The following is a 12,177-nucleotide window of genomic DNA, read 5'->3' on the forward strand; positions in this document are numbered from 1 at the left end:
TGGTGAGCCAGGGACCCGGGCAGGGCGCAGGATGGTGCTCCCCCTCCACGGGATTTCGGTGCCCGCTGGCAGACCCTGGCTGGGCTCCCTGCGGCGGTGGCACGGGGCTGCTCTGAGCTTCTCACCCTCTAAACCTGCCAGTGCCTCGGGAGGCATCGAGCCTTGGCGTGGGCACCAGGCGGGTCTGCAGCAGCGGGAGGAGGAGGAACGGAGCTCAGCAGGTGTGAGGCCGATCCAGGCTGCCCCACGGAGCTGTTCCCGCTGGGGCAGGTGCCTGGGGTGCGGCGTGGGGTGCTGGGCAGGGCAGGGGGGCTGGCGCTTGCCTGGTGCTGGAGCCCTGAGCAGAGTGGTTGGCGCGCGGGTCACTGCTGTGGCTGGGGAAGGGCGATGCCGGGTACCACCGGGCTGCCCGGGCCAGGGCACGGGGCTTGGGGCTGCGAGAGGGCGAGGGGATAACCCCTGCGGCTGTGAATCTCCCTGGAGCCCTGCCTGGGAGCTGCTGGGGGGCACCCTGCGGGCTGGCCCCGCTGCCCGGCTCCGCGGGGCTGCCGGAGGATGCTCGGCTCTCGCCCTGGATGCTGATTCACGCTGCCGCATGAGCAGAGCCCGCAGCCGCGCTGGCTGGCGACTCAGGAGCAGTTATGGCAGGGCGGAGTGTTACCTCCCTCTGCCCAGGTCCTCCCCGGCAAATCCCCCCCCGAGGGGAGCAGCAGGACCCCCAGGTCCTGGTGGCTGTGTCCTGGGGGTGCTGCCCCCCCCCCGGCTCGCTGGGCTCTTTGGTGCCCTGGTTTGGGGGTCAGGGAGCGGCGAATCCCGGGCAGAAGAGAGGCCAGGGCTGGCCCTCGTGGGCTTGGAGCATTAGGCAGGAGGTAGCCTGGAAATACCAGCCCTGGGGGGGGCAAATGCGAAGGGCTGCGCTGGGGTGAGCTGGCCATGCTCCCTCCTCCCCTCCGGCCCCGTCTCGCTCCCATCGATTATCAGCTGGCCGGTCCCGTTGCTCGCCCTGCGCTGGGCTGGAGCTGCCAGAATGTGGGACAATACCGGCGCGGTGACTGGGCTGGGGGACAGGGAGGGCCCCCGCGCTGCCCCCGGGAGCGTGGCACAGTGATGCTGTGGAGTGGCCGTGCTGGGCGATGGTCCCTGTGGCTCCCCTGGGCGATGCTCCCCTGGGCGATGCTCCCCGTGGCTCCCCTGGGCGATGCTCCCCGTGGGTCCCCTTGGAGATGCTCCCCGTGGCTCCCCTGGGCGATGCTCCCCGTGGGTCCCCTCCTCTGCAGCAGTTCCCATCCCCACGCTCCTGCCCAGCGCTCCGAGCCCCAGGCGCTGCCCTATTTATTTACCGGTCCCCATCCCTGGGAGTCAGGGGAAAGCTTGTCCCATGCCAGGAGCCTGCTGGGAAAGGGGCTTCAGGCCATGGGCAGGCACCTGCTGTGCTTCTGCTTTGCCTTATAGATGGAGGAAGCCCTCGCCCTGTGCCCGCAGCACGGGCAGGACCCCGGGCACACAGCACCCCAGATGTGCAGGGGGTGCAGGCCACATCTGTCCCCGTGCAGGTGGCCCCGGGGACTAAACTGAAGCCCTGGTGCAGGGGCTTGTGTGGCTCCCGTCTCCCCGGGGCCCTTTCCCTGCCCTCACCTCCTCTCTCTGTCGCCTTTGTCCCGCAGTTCCCCGCGCCCAGGACCCGCGGCCCCACCGCCATGTCCCTGCCGGGGAGCAGACGCTCGTCCACCGGATCCCGAAGGTGAATATGCTTCAGCCTCTGGCCCCGGCACCGGGCACCGGTGCCTGCCCAGCGGGGAGGGACTGATGCCCACCTCCACCACGAGCTGCCACTTCGCAGCACGGACACCCCCTCCCCAGCCCGGCTTTCGGGGGGGGTTGCATGTCGCTGCCACCGCACAGCACGTCCCTGTCTGTGCACAAACCCCCCTGTCCCTCTCTGTCCCTCTCTGGCACAGCTGGCACCGACCCCTGTGTCCACCTGGGCACAGGCAGCGGTGGCCGAGGGCGCGGGCAGCAGTGCAGGGCGCTGGGTGAGGCTGGGAGCTGCAGCGATAGAGCAAGAGGGGAAGAAAAGAGAGGGGGGAAAAAGCATTTATTCCCCTCCAAATGTGCCCCTGCCCTGGGTTGCAGCACTGGCTGCCCGAGGGAAGAGGCAGAGGTGCCCACGTGCGGGTGCCAACCTGGCAGCGGGGTGGCTCGAGCCCTGCTGGGGCCACCCAAGGGGCTGCGGGTCCTCGGGGTGCGGGGATGCCATGCTGGCACCCAGGGGATGCCCCGCCGGGGCGGAGGGAGCGGGTGGGCAGCCCCCCACACCCCAGCCCTGCCTTTGTGCCCGCCGCCGTGCCCGTGCCATTTTGATCCCTGCTGTTTGTTTTGTCCTTTTGTCTTGTGTGTTCTCGGTGTGGCGGTTGGCAGTCGCGGGGTTTATGGACGGAGTGGCTTTGCCTCCTTCTTTAAGTCTTCAGCGCCCTCAGCCACTCGGCCCGAGACACAGCCTCTTCTCCCTGCCTCCAGGCGCCCCTCGCCCCCCGGGAGGGACACCTACGGCACCTCCTCGCTGAGCAGCAGCAGCAATTCGGGCTCCTACAAGGGCAGCGACAGCAGCCCCACCCCAAGGTAACCCATCGCCCGTGGCCCCAGGGCGGCTGCCGGGTGCCCCCGGGCAGGGGGGAGCAGCCCCCGCTGCTGCTGGTGCCGGTGCCCACGGGGACAGGAGCGCAGAGGCTGTGCGCTTGGTGGCTGCGGAGCTGCTGGTGTGTCTCACCCAGACGCCCACCATCGTCCTCCAAACCTCTCCGCCACGTTGTTGTGTCTTCTCCCTCCCCGGTGCCCGTCCCCGTCCCTCCGTCCTGCCCTGGCTGTGGCTCGCACGCTGCACGCGCCCCTCCCTCCACTCCTGCACCCCCAGGGGCACCCAGGGACCAAGGGCGTAGGGGACAAGAGCTTCGTTTCCATCCCCGTGTGCTGCCTGGTGGAGGTCTGGCAGGAGCTGGTGGCAGCCCCTGGCTTCTCAGCAGGCAGCTCCGGGTGAGCTCGGGGCATAAACAGCGGGGCACCGCGCTGGGGGACGGGCACCACGCTGCGGGACGGGCACCACCATCCAGGCTGGGCTCCTCCTGCCTGTCCCCAGTCACCTCCCAGCTCCCAGAGGTGGCATCAAACCTGGGAGCGGTGGCCGTCCTGGTGCCACGGGGCGTTGCAAGGGCATGGTCCTGCCTGGCTGCTCCTGGCACGATGCTTGTGGCTCTGGCCGGGGGCTGCTGGGCTGCCACGCACGGAGGGTCCCCACCGCCCCGCTGCCACACACGGGGGGTACCCACCACCCCACTGCCATGCATGGGGGGCACCCACCACCCCGCTGCCACACACAGGGGTTTTGGTCCCCCCCGCTGCGATGCAGGAGCAGCTCGTGGTGCCCACAGCTCCCTGATTCCCCCCAGCCCCGACGTGCAGCCCCATCTCCTGGCCCTGGCCAACCCCCTCTCTCCACGCTGCCCTGGGCTTCGGGCCAGAGACATCACCTCCTCCACCCCTCAGCAGCACAAGGAGGGTCCGGCCGTGCCATTGTCCCACCCTGAGCAGATGCCAGATGCCCCAGCTTGCCCTGGGGTCACCGTCCGCATCTGGCCTTGCCCAGAAAGCTCGCTCTGGGCACGCAGAGGCCTTGGTGCCACCTGCTCCTGGCTCTGCTCGTGTGCCCGCTGCCCCAGCGAAGCCTGTGGCTCTGCAGAGGGCTCAGTGGCTGCGGGCAGCACCAGCACCCCAAGGACAGGCATCTCCCTCGGACCCCCTCCACCGAGCCAGTGCCGGCACCGACGGGTGGTGACGTCTGTGTCCCCGCAGGCGCTCGGCCAAGTACAACCTCTGCAGCGACAACCATGGGATAAAGCCGCCGACGCCGGAGCAGTACCTGACGCCCCTGCAGCAGAAGGAGGTCTGCATCAGGCACCTGAAGGCTCGCCTGAAGGACACACAGGAGCGGCTGCAGGACAGGTGAGCACAGCGGGCACAGACCCCCCGGGAAGGGTCCTGGCACCAGCCGTCGCCACCCGCAGCGGGGACTGGCCCTTCTGGGGGCTCTCGGTTCCCAGCGCTGCGTCTTGTCCTCGGGCTTGTGCCCAGGCGCCGGGTTCAGGGCTTTGCCGTGGCGTTGCAGGGACGTGGCCCTGTGGCATTGCTGCCCATCCAGCGGGCAGCCAGGGGTTCCCTACATCCCACCTGCGGTGGCTGCACCCCCCCCGTGCCACCCGTTAAGTCTCTGCCACGGTTTTGCTGAATTTCAGCGTCAGAGGGTGGCTAATCCCCATCTGCTCCACTCGGGCTTAGGCACGTCCTTGCCGGCGTGCCAGCTGCCACGCACCCACCCGGGGCACCTGCCTGTGCCCACGCAGCCCTGGGCCCTGCAGCCCCTCCAGGAAGGGGCTGAGCATCTCTCCTGAAGGTCCCCAAGCATCGCTCCTGAGGGTCCCCAAGCCCCTGGATCCATCTCTGGGTCCCAGTTGTGGGTCTTACTGGGTGATCTGGCTCCAACTCAGTGCAGGGCACGTGGGGATGGGGCTGGCTGGCCCCGCAGCCCCCTCGGCGCCGCGGCAGTGCCCTCCCCGTCTCTCGCAGGGACGCTGAGATCGAGGACCTGAAGACGCAGCTGTCGCGGATGCAGGAGGACTGGATCGAGGAGGAGTGCCACCGCGTGGAGGCCCAGCTGGCGCTGAAGGAGGCCCGCAAGGAGATCAAGCAGCTCAAGCAGGTCATCGACACGGTGAAGAACAACCTGCTGGAGAAGGACAAGGGCCTCCAGAAGTATTTCGTGGACATCAACATCCAGAACAAGAAGCTGGAGACGCTGCTGCACAGCATGGAGGTGGCGCAGAACGGGGCGCTGAAGGAGGAGGGGGCCGGCGAGTCGGCCGGGGGGTCCCCGGCCCGCTCCCTCACCCGCAGCTCCACCTACACCAAGCTGAGCGACCAGGGGGCCGGGGACCGCAACGTGGGGGGCTCGCAGACCATCTCGCTGGACGAGGGGGCCGACAGCGGCTTCGCGGGGGCGGAGGAGGCCGCGGGCCCCACGGACCCGCTGGAGGCGGGGGGCGAGCCCGGCGCCCGCCTGCCCCCCAGCTCCACCTACGAGAAGCTGCTGGGGCTGCGGGGCGGCGTGGAGGCGGGGGTGCAGGCCAGCTGCATGCAGGAGCGGGCCATCCAGACGGACCTGGTGCCCTGCCAGCCCGACCTCGACACCATCCTGGAGAAGGTGATGAAGTCCCAAGCGTGCAGCTTAGGCAGCCCCACCTCGGCCTGGGTCTCGGAGATGGAAGACGTGATGCCCGGCCCCGAGCTCTCCAACCCCACCGGGGCCACGGACCTGCTGGCCACCGAGCCCGACGCCGTGGCCGAGGGGGTTGTCCCCTGCAACCCGGCGGTGCGGCAGCCCCCCAGCGCCAGCCCCTCGGTGGCCATCGCCTGCGCGGCCGAGGAGGAGGCGCCGGTGGAGGTGACCGGCTGCGAGGCCGCCCTGTCCAAGAGCTACTGGAGCCGCCACTTCTTGGTGGACCTGCTGGCCGTGGTGGTGCCGGCCGTGCCCACGGTGGCCTGGCTGTGCCGCTCGCAGCGCCGGCAGGGCCAGCCCATCTACAACATCAGCTCGCTGCTGCGCGGCTGCTGCACCGTCGCCCTCCACTCCATCCGCAGGATGGGCTGTCGCCCCGTCGCCAGCCCGGGGGGCAGCGCCCAGCCCTGACCCCCACCCACCCCACCCCAGCACCCCCCAGCTCGCCCCCACGGACCCGACTGATGATTGTAAAGCCCCGGGGTCCTTTCTCGTTACACAGCACCCCGGGGGGGGTGGGAGGGGGCCAGGGGGGGTCTGTGGGTGCATGGGGGGGTGCTGCCCCCCCAGCCCCTTTGTCCTGGACCGTTGCTGGGGGCTGAGTGGTGCTGTGGGACATGGCACCTGTGACCCGATGCCCCTGCCCATGGTGCCCCCGGCTGAGGGGGGGCTGTACCCCACTTGGGGGGTTCTCCCTTCACGGCACCCGCTGTTCAGGGGTCCTTGCCCACCTGCGATGGTGAGGAGCCACCCGGCAGCGGGGAGAGCCGGGAGGGGGGGGTCACAGCGGGGACCCCCGGGTGCAGGATGTACCACGACAGCAAAGCCTGCCTGCGGGCAGGAGGACGGTGGGAGCCTGCCTGGACACGGGGACGGGGTCGGGAGGTGGTGGGAGCCCACGACCCGCTGCGGCATCCGTCCTCCTCCCTCCGGTGGGACCCTGCCCTGGCTGGGCCCTTCGAGCCACCCCTCGCCTGGCACGTGGCTCCCCGGGATGGCACCAGGCTGTGGCTCCCATGCCACCGAGGGAGGCCGAGCAGTCCCAGGACACCTCGGGCCCTCCCTTTGCTTTGCACTATAGTCATTTTTTTTGGCACAGCCTGCAGCCGGCGTTGGGGGCCGAGGCAGCGGGGAGGGGGGTGGGAACCCCCAGCCCTGGCTCCGCAGGGGGACGGGGGGCTCTGGCGATGCCGCCCGGCGCTGGGGCTCGGCGGTGGCTTTGCCCGTGGCCTCGGGAACAAAAAAAAAATGCCTTTTTTTCTTTTGAAAAGCAAAGACAGCGACGATTGCTCAGCGGGGGCGAGGCTCGGGGCTCCCCGGGTGCTCCCACCCCCACGAATGTCTGTGGCTTCTTCGTGACTCGAACTAACGGTGTTTTACCCCCCCCCCCCCGCTCCACCGCCCCGGGTGATGCCCCACACGGTCCCGGCGTGGGCACATCCCGCATCCCCCCGTGGGGCAGCGGCTCTGCCCGTGCCCGGGGAGGGGGTGGCGGAGGCAGCGGCAGCACCGGGGGCCGGGGTGGGTGTTGGGGGTGAGGCGGGGGAAGGCAGCGGGGTGGGATGTGCCGCCTCTTGTGCAGTGTCTGTGGGTCTGTGTACGCGTCTGTCCGACTGTCCCGAGCTTTGCCAAGAAATAAATGTACCGGTTATATTTGACAGACAAATCTATATAATATATTTTTTAAATACAGAACTGAAAAAGCTGTAACCCCCCCTCCCCTTGTCTCGTTGCCCCCACCCCGTCCTGTACTCGCTGTCTGTGGTGGATGTAATAAACGTCGCTGGGTCTGTGTCTGCTTTGGCTGGAGCCGGCCCTTGGGGACACGAGGGGGGACGGGGGAGGCACGTGCCCCATCCCTGCTGAGGAGGGGGCCGGGGGGATGCAGGGGACATCACGGGCTGGCGGTTCCCCCCGTGCCACCCTGCAGCCCCCAGCCCCTGGAGGGATGAGGGGTTTTGGGGACGCAGGGGGGGTACCTTGGGTGTCCCCTCCAAGCTCCCAGGAGCATCGGCGTGGGTCCCCCGGGGACGGCAGCGATGGTGTCAGAGGTCGGGGACGGAGTGGTCCATGGCCGACTTCACCAGCCCTGGTGACAGCCTGGGCACAGGGATGGGTGCTCAGCAGGGGGGAACCCATAGGACCCTTGGGGGGGGTCGGGGTGGGCACCGCGGCCCCGCAGCCTCACCGTTTGACCATGTGCTCGTAGATCACGGTGGGGATGATGGTCAGTGTGACCACGTTCCCAGCCCCTGCCAGCACCTCCGTGAGCTGCTTGTCCTGCGGGAGAGAGCGGGGGGTGCCATGGGGGCTCTGCCACCATCCCATGGCAGACCCCCACAGCTCCAGCCCCTACCTTCATGCCGATGACGTTCTGGCCGTTGACCTCGCAGAGGCAGTGGTGCGTGAGGAGGCCGTTGCGGGCGGCAGAGCTGTCCTTGGCCAGCGACACGATCTTCCCCTTCTTGACCACGACGCCGATGTGGCCGGTGCTGTCCTTGTGCACGGTGACGGTGCGCTGGAACGGCCTGTGGGGAGAGGAACCTCGTGAAGTTCAACCAAGGCAAGTGTAGAGTCCTGCACCTCAGGAGGGATAACCCCCTGCACCAGTACAGGCTGGGGGTGATCTACTGGAGAGCAGCTCTGCAGAGAAGGACCTGGGGGTTCTGGGGGACAACAAGTTCCCCATGAGCCAACAATGTGCCCTTGGGGCCAGGAAGGCCAATGGTGTCCTGGGGTGCGTGAGGAAGAGTGTGGGCAGCAGGTCAAGGGAGGTTCTCCTGCCCCTCTACACTGCCCTGGTGAGACCACATCTGGAGTAACTGTGCCCAGTTCTGGGCCCCCCAGTTGAAGAAAGATAAGGAGCTACCGGAAAGAGTCCAGCGGAGGGGTATGGAGATGGTCAGAGGGCTGGAGCATCTCTGCTACGAGGAGAGGCTGAGGGAGCTGGGGCTGTTCAGCTGGAGAAGAGCAGACTGAGGGGGGATCTTATCAACACTTACAAATAAGCGTTTTCTTCTCAGCAAGGGTCATTAGCCACTGGAAGGGGCTGCCCAGGGAGGTGGTGGAGTCACCATCTCTGGAGGGGTTTAAGAAAAGCCTGGCCATGGCACTTAGTGCCCTGGTCTAGTTGCCATGGTGGTGTCAGGGCAATGGTTGGACTCGACGAGCCCAGAGGTCCCTTCCAACCCTTAACCAGTCTGTGGTTCTGTGCGAGCGTGGTCAGCGCCGGCACCTGCTCACCTGTCCCTCACCACCATGACGATCTTCTCCGGGGCCGCCTTCCGCAGCGCCCGCTGTGCCCTCCTGCTGCTCCAGCCCGCGCAGCTCTGCCCGTCCACCTGCAGCACCTGGTCACCGAAGCGCAGCCCCACCAGCGCCGCCGGCGAGTTGGCCTTCACCAGCTGCACGAAGATGCCCTGGGGACACGGGGATGGCACGGGGATGGCACGGGGATGGCACGGGGACTCAGTGGCTGTGCCATGTACCATGCTGTGCCATGCCGTGCTGTGCCGTGCTGTGCCATGGTGCACCACGCCGTGCCACGCCGTGCCCAGCCCCGTGCCAGCCCAGCCCCTCACCTGGTCGACGTTTTTGAGGCGCAGCCCCGTCTTGCCCCGCTCGTCCTTGCACAGGTGGATCTCCCGCACCCCCGGCTTGATCTCTGCCCGCCGCAGCCCCGCGCTGTTCCCGCTCAGGGGGGCGACCAGCTGGCCCGGGGGGGGCCCGGCGGGGGTCAGTGCCTGCCAGGGAGCCGGGGCTCAGCGGGGCCCTGCGCACACCAGCCCTCGGGGTGATGCTGCATCCCTTCCCCGGGCAGGATGCGGCCCCGGAGGGACCCGTCACAGCGATGCTGTGGGGTGGGGGCACGGACACGTACAGTGCTGCCTTCGGGGGGCAGGTTCTTCTGGATCTCCTCGCTGGTCAGCGCCAGCCCCATGTAGTTCTCCAGCTCGGCCAGGCTGGGGTACAGCACGGGTGGCTCTGGGGGGACACCGAGGGCAGCCTCAGCCCCCGCGGTCCCCAGCCCACGGCCGCTGCCTCCCCCCTCCCCGGGACCATGGAAAGAAACCCCCAAACCCCCCCCCCACCCACGCACCGAGCTGCGGGGGTCTCAGCTGAGCCCCCCACCCGCTGAGCCCCGCTCCCCCCACCCTCCGCCAGCCCCTCGACGGGGGGAGCCCATCGCAACCCCCGTTACCGGCGCTCGGGACCAGCTTCGGCTTCTCCGCGGCCACCGTCGTGGGGGGGGTCCTCACCCCGGCGGCCGCCTGCGCCTGCCGAGAGACGGGGTTTGCTCGAGGCTGCACCCCCCGGGCACCCCCCGAGGGTGGGACCCCCCCCGGGTCTTTTCACCCCCCCGTGACGCTGCTGCGCTGGCACTGACCTGCAAGATCTGGTGGCCCTTCATGTCCTCCAAGGAGGGGTAGAGCGTCGCCATCGCTGCTGCTGCCAACGTGCCTGGGGACGGGGCGGCTCAGGGACGGGGGGGCCTCTCCCCGAGCATCCCTCCCACCCCACGTCCCTGGCTCTGGGTGCCAGGGATGGGCTGGCACCTGAGGCCTCCGGCGTGACTCAGGGCCGTGTCACTGGGGCCACCGCCTCCGCCTGGCAGCTGGGGCACGGGCACCCCGGGCACCGCTCGGCTGGCGGCGGGTCCCACTCCCCACGTCCCGCTGCCCAGCGGGGCCATCCCAGCATCACCCAGACACGGGAGCGGGAGGTCCCGTGGGAACAGCCCCCCACAATGCTCCTCGCTGCCTTTAAGCCCCCAACAGCCCCCTCTGTCCCCCACCACACCCCGCATCGTGCCCACGGCGAAGCTGTGCCACCCAGCCCTGCCCAAACCTCGGGGCGTGGGGGCCAGATCCAGACCCGCAGGACCCCCCACGCCGCCTGGGGACCGCAGCATCCCCCCACCCGGCAGCAGCACCCCCAGATGGATGAGACCCCCAGCCCCAGCCCCAGCACCCCCAGACCCACCTGCCAACAGCTCCTGGCTCCTGTGTGCCACCCTCGGCCCGGCCCCAGGCTCTTATAGCCAAGCCCAGCCCGGGGAGGGGCCAGGCACCCTCAGGTGACCAACACCCCTGCCAGGTAGGGCAGAGGTGAGGAAGAGGATGAGGAAGGTGAAGCCAAAGCTGACAGAGCCCTGGCACTGCAGGGACGGGGACAGGGGTGGCTTTCTGTGGGTTTGGGCACACTGGGGGAGCAGGGATGGGGCTGTGTCCCACCATGGTGGCCCCACCACCGCTCGGTGCCCCACACCAGGGACGGAGGGTGCTGTGGGGGGGGTGAAGGGGGTGCCCCGCGGTGAGCAGCCCTGCGTGGGCGGCTGGCTCCCGCTGACACCTCGCAGCCCGGGCGCGTGGGGCTGACGCGGCCGTGACCGAGATGCCATCCCGCACCCTCCCAGCCGTCACCGGTGGCCCCGGGGCACGCGGTGGCCCCGTGGGAGTCCCGCGCCGCAGCTGGAAACACTGAGTGAGCGCGGAGCTCACCTGAGCCAGGGCACGGGGTGGATGCGGGCATCCCACTGCCATGGGACATCACCCTGGGATCCACCTGTGACATCCCGATGGCAGGGGCCACCGTGTCCCCAGGAGCAGGGCAGTGGGGTCCTGGGGGGCACCCAGCTGGGCCCAGAGCTGGTGGCACCAGCCCAGCACCTCTACCAGCATGGGGCCAGCCCCGTTACAGGGCAGCAGCCGGGCATGTCCCAGCCCCCTGCGCCTCCGCTCCCGTGTGCCAGGCCAGGAGGAAACCTTTTATTTACCCGGGTTATTTTTAGCCCTGCGGTGCCCGGCTGCCTCGGCCAGCCCTGGGCGAGAGCAGCTCGAGAGCCCATAAACACAGCTGGGAGCTGGGACAGGGACACGTCCTACAGCAGCCTGAGAGGGCTCATTCCCGGGGGGTCTGTGCCTGCCCCAACCCAGGGCTGGAAGGACCCGCACCCCATCTGCACCCGTGGGTGCTGCAGGAGCCCTGGGGGGCTGCGTGCTGAGGGCAGGGGGGCAGCCACAGGCCCCGTGCCCCCCCCAGCCCTGCCTTATCTCCATGGCACTGCCTGGCACCGGTTAATAATTAAAGCAAAAAGCTGCACAGTAAGAGAAACCCAAGGTACAGTTTCCCCCTCGCAGCGGCTGCAGCCCAGGGCAGAGTGCGGGGCTCCCCGTGCTGCTTAATTGAGCAGCAATCAAGGGCAGTGCTAATAACCGCACAGCTCGGCCCCGACCCCGTGCAGGCGTTGGTGTCCCTGTGCCCCGTCCCTCATCGTGGTGTCCAGCCTCCAACGAGGACCGAGATAACCGCGGGATGTGGGGTTACATCCGTGTGCCCCGTCCAGGCTGAGTCACAGCCACAACGGCGAGAGGCTGCGAGGGCAACGCTGAAGAGGTTATGGTAAGGCAATTAATTATGCAAATTCCAGCAGGCCACCGTCACCTTCCCGCAGAGCCCAGCGAGCCCCAGGCGTCCCTCTGGGCTCCCAGCGCCCAGCACCCGAGCTTCACCCCAAAGCAGGCCAGCACAGCAGGAGGCTGGCCCTTCCTGCTGGCACAGCACCCTGTGAGCCTGGCACAGCACCCACAGCACCCCGTGAGCCTGGCACAGCACCTTGGCACGGCACCCACCGCACCCTGCAAGCCTGGCACAGCACCCTGCGAGCCTGGCACAGCACCCACAGCACCCCATGAGCCTGGCACAGCACCCTGGGAGCCTGGCACAGCACCCACAGCACCCTGCGAGCCCAGCACGGCTCCCCAGCACCCACAGCACCCCGTGAGTCCAACACGGCCCCCGCTGCACCGAGCGACAGGCAAGGGACAAACCTCCAGGACACGGGGCTGAGA

At 68.8% G+C, this 12,177-nt stretch overlaps 2 protein-coding genes across 2 annotated transcripts; one reads left to right on the forward strand and one right to left on the reverse strand.

The window, feature by feature from the left end:
• The first annotated feature begins 1,681 nt into the window (after nucleotides 1–1,681).
• Nucleotides 1,682–5,737, forward strand: SNPH (syntaphilin). The gene is made up of 4 exons (XM_068416356.1): nucleotides 1,682–1,741; nucleotides 2,518–2,619; nucleotides 3,847–3,996; nucleotides 4,618–5,737. The coding sequence occupies exons 1-4, from the start codon at nucleotides 1,698–1,700 to the stop codon at nucleotides 5,735–5,737; spliced, it is 1,416 nt and encodes a 471-aa protein (XP_068272457.1). The 5' UTR covers nucleotides 1,682–1,697.
• A 1,323-nt stretch (nucleotides 5,738–7,060) lies between these two features.
• Nucleotides 7,061–9,767, reverse strand: SDCBP2 (syndecan binding protein 2). The gene is made up of 9 exons (XM_068416304.1): nucleotides 9,714–9,767; nucleotides 9,528–9,603; nucleotides 9,207–9,310; nucleotides 8,908–9,069; nucleotides 8,570–8,745; nucleotides 7,683–7,854; nucleotides 7,515–7,606; nucleotides 7,306–7,426; nucleotides 7,061–7,142 (listed from the first exon to the last, which is right to left on the reverse strand). The coding sequence occupies exons 1-8, from the start codon at nucleotides 9,765–9,767 to the stop codon at nucleotides 7,372–7,374; spliced, it is 891 nt and encodes a 296-aa protein (XP_068272405.1). The 3' UTR covers nucleotides 7,061–7,142; nucleotides 7,306–7,371.
• Between the last annotated feature and the right edge of the window lie 2,410 nt (nucleotides 9,768–12,177).

This window comes from Nyctibius grandis, chromosome 19 (genome assembly GCF_013368605.1).
Source record: "Nyctibius grandis isolate bNycGra1 chromosome 19, bNycGra1.pri, whole genome shotgun sequence".
Classification (NCBI taxonomy): Eukaryota; Metazoa; Chordata; class Aves; order Nyctibiiformes; family Nyctibiidae; genus Nyctibius; species Nyctibius grandis.

Excerpts from the sequence above, each read along its gene's own strand:
- SNPH (XM_068416356.1), top strand. The coding sequence starts at position 1,698 with ATGTCCCTGCCGGGGAGCAGACGCTCGTCCACCGGATCCCGAAG. Across the intron at positions 2,620-3,846 it reads GACAGCAGCCCCACCCCAAG|GCGCTCGGCCAAGTACAACC; the intron begins GTAACCCATCGC and ends GTGTCCCCGCAG. Across the intron at positions 3,997-4,617 it reads CAGGAGCGGCTGCAGGACAG|GGACGCTGAGATCGAGGACC; the intron begins GTGAGCACAGCG and ends CGTCTCTCGCAG.
- SDCBP2 (XM_068416304.1), bottom strand. The coding sequence starts at position 9,767 with ATGGCGACGCTCTACCCCTCCTTGGAGGACATGAAGGGCCACCAGATC. Across the intron at positions 8,746-8,907 it reads GCCTCAAAAACGTCGACCAG|GGCATCTTCGTGCAGCTGGT; the intron begins GTGAGGGGCTGG and ends CCGTGTCCCCAG. Across the intron at positions 7,855-8,569 it reads GTCATGGTGGTGAGGGACAG|GCCGTTCCAGCGCACCGTCA; the intron begins GTGAGCAGGTGC and ends CTCTCCCCACAG.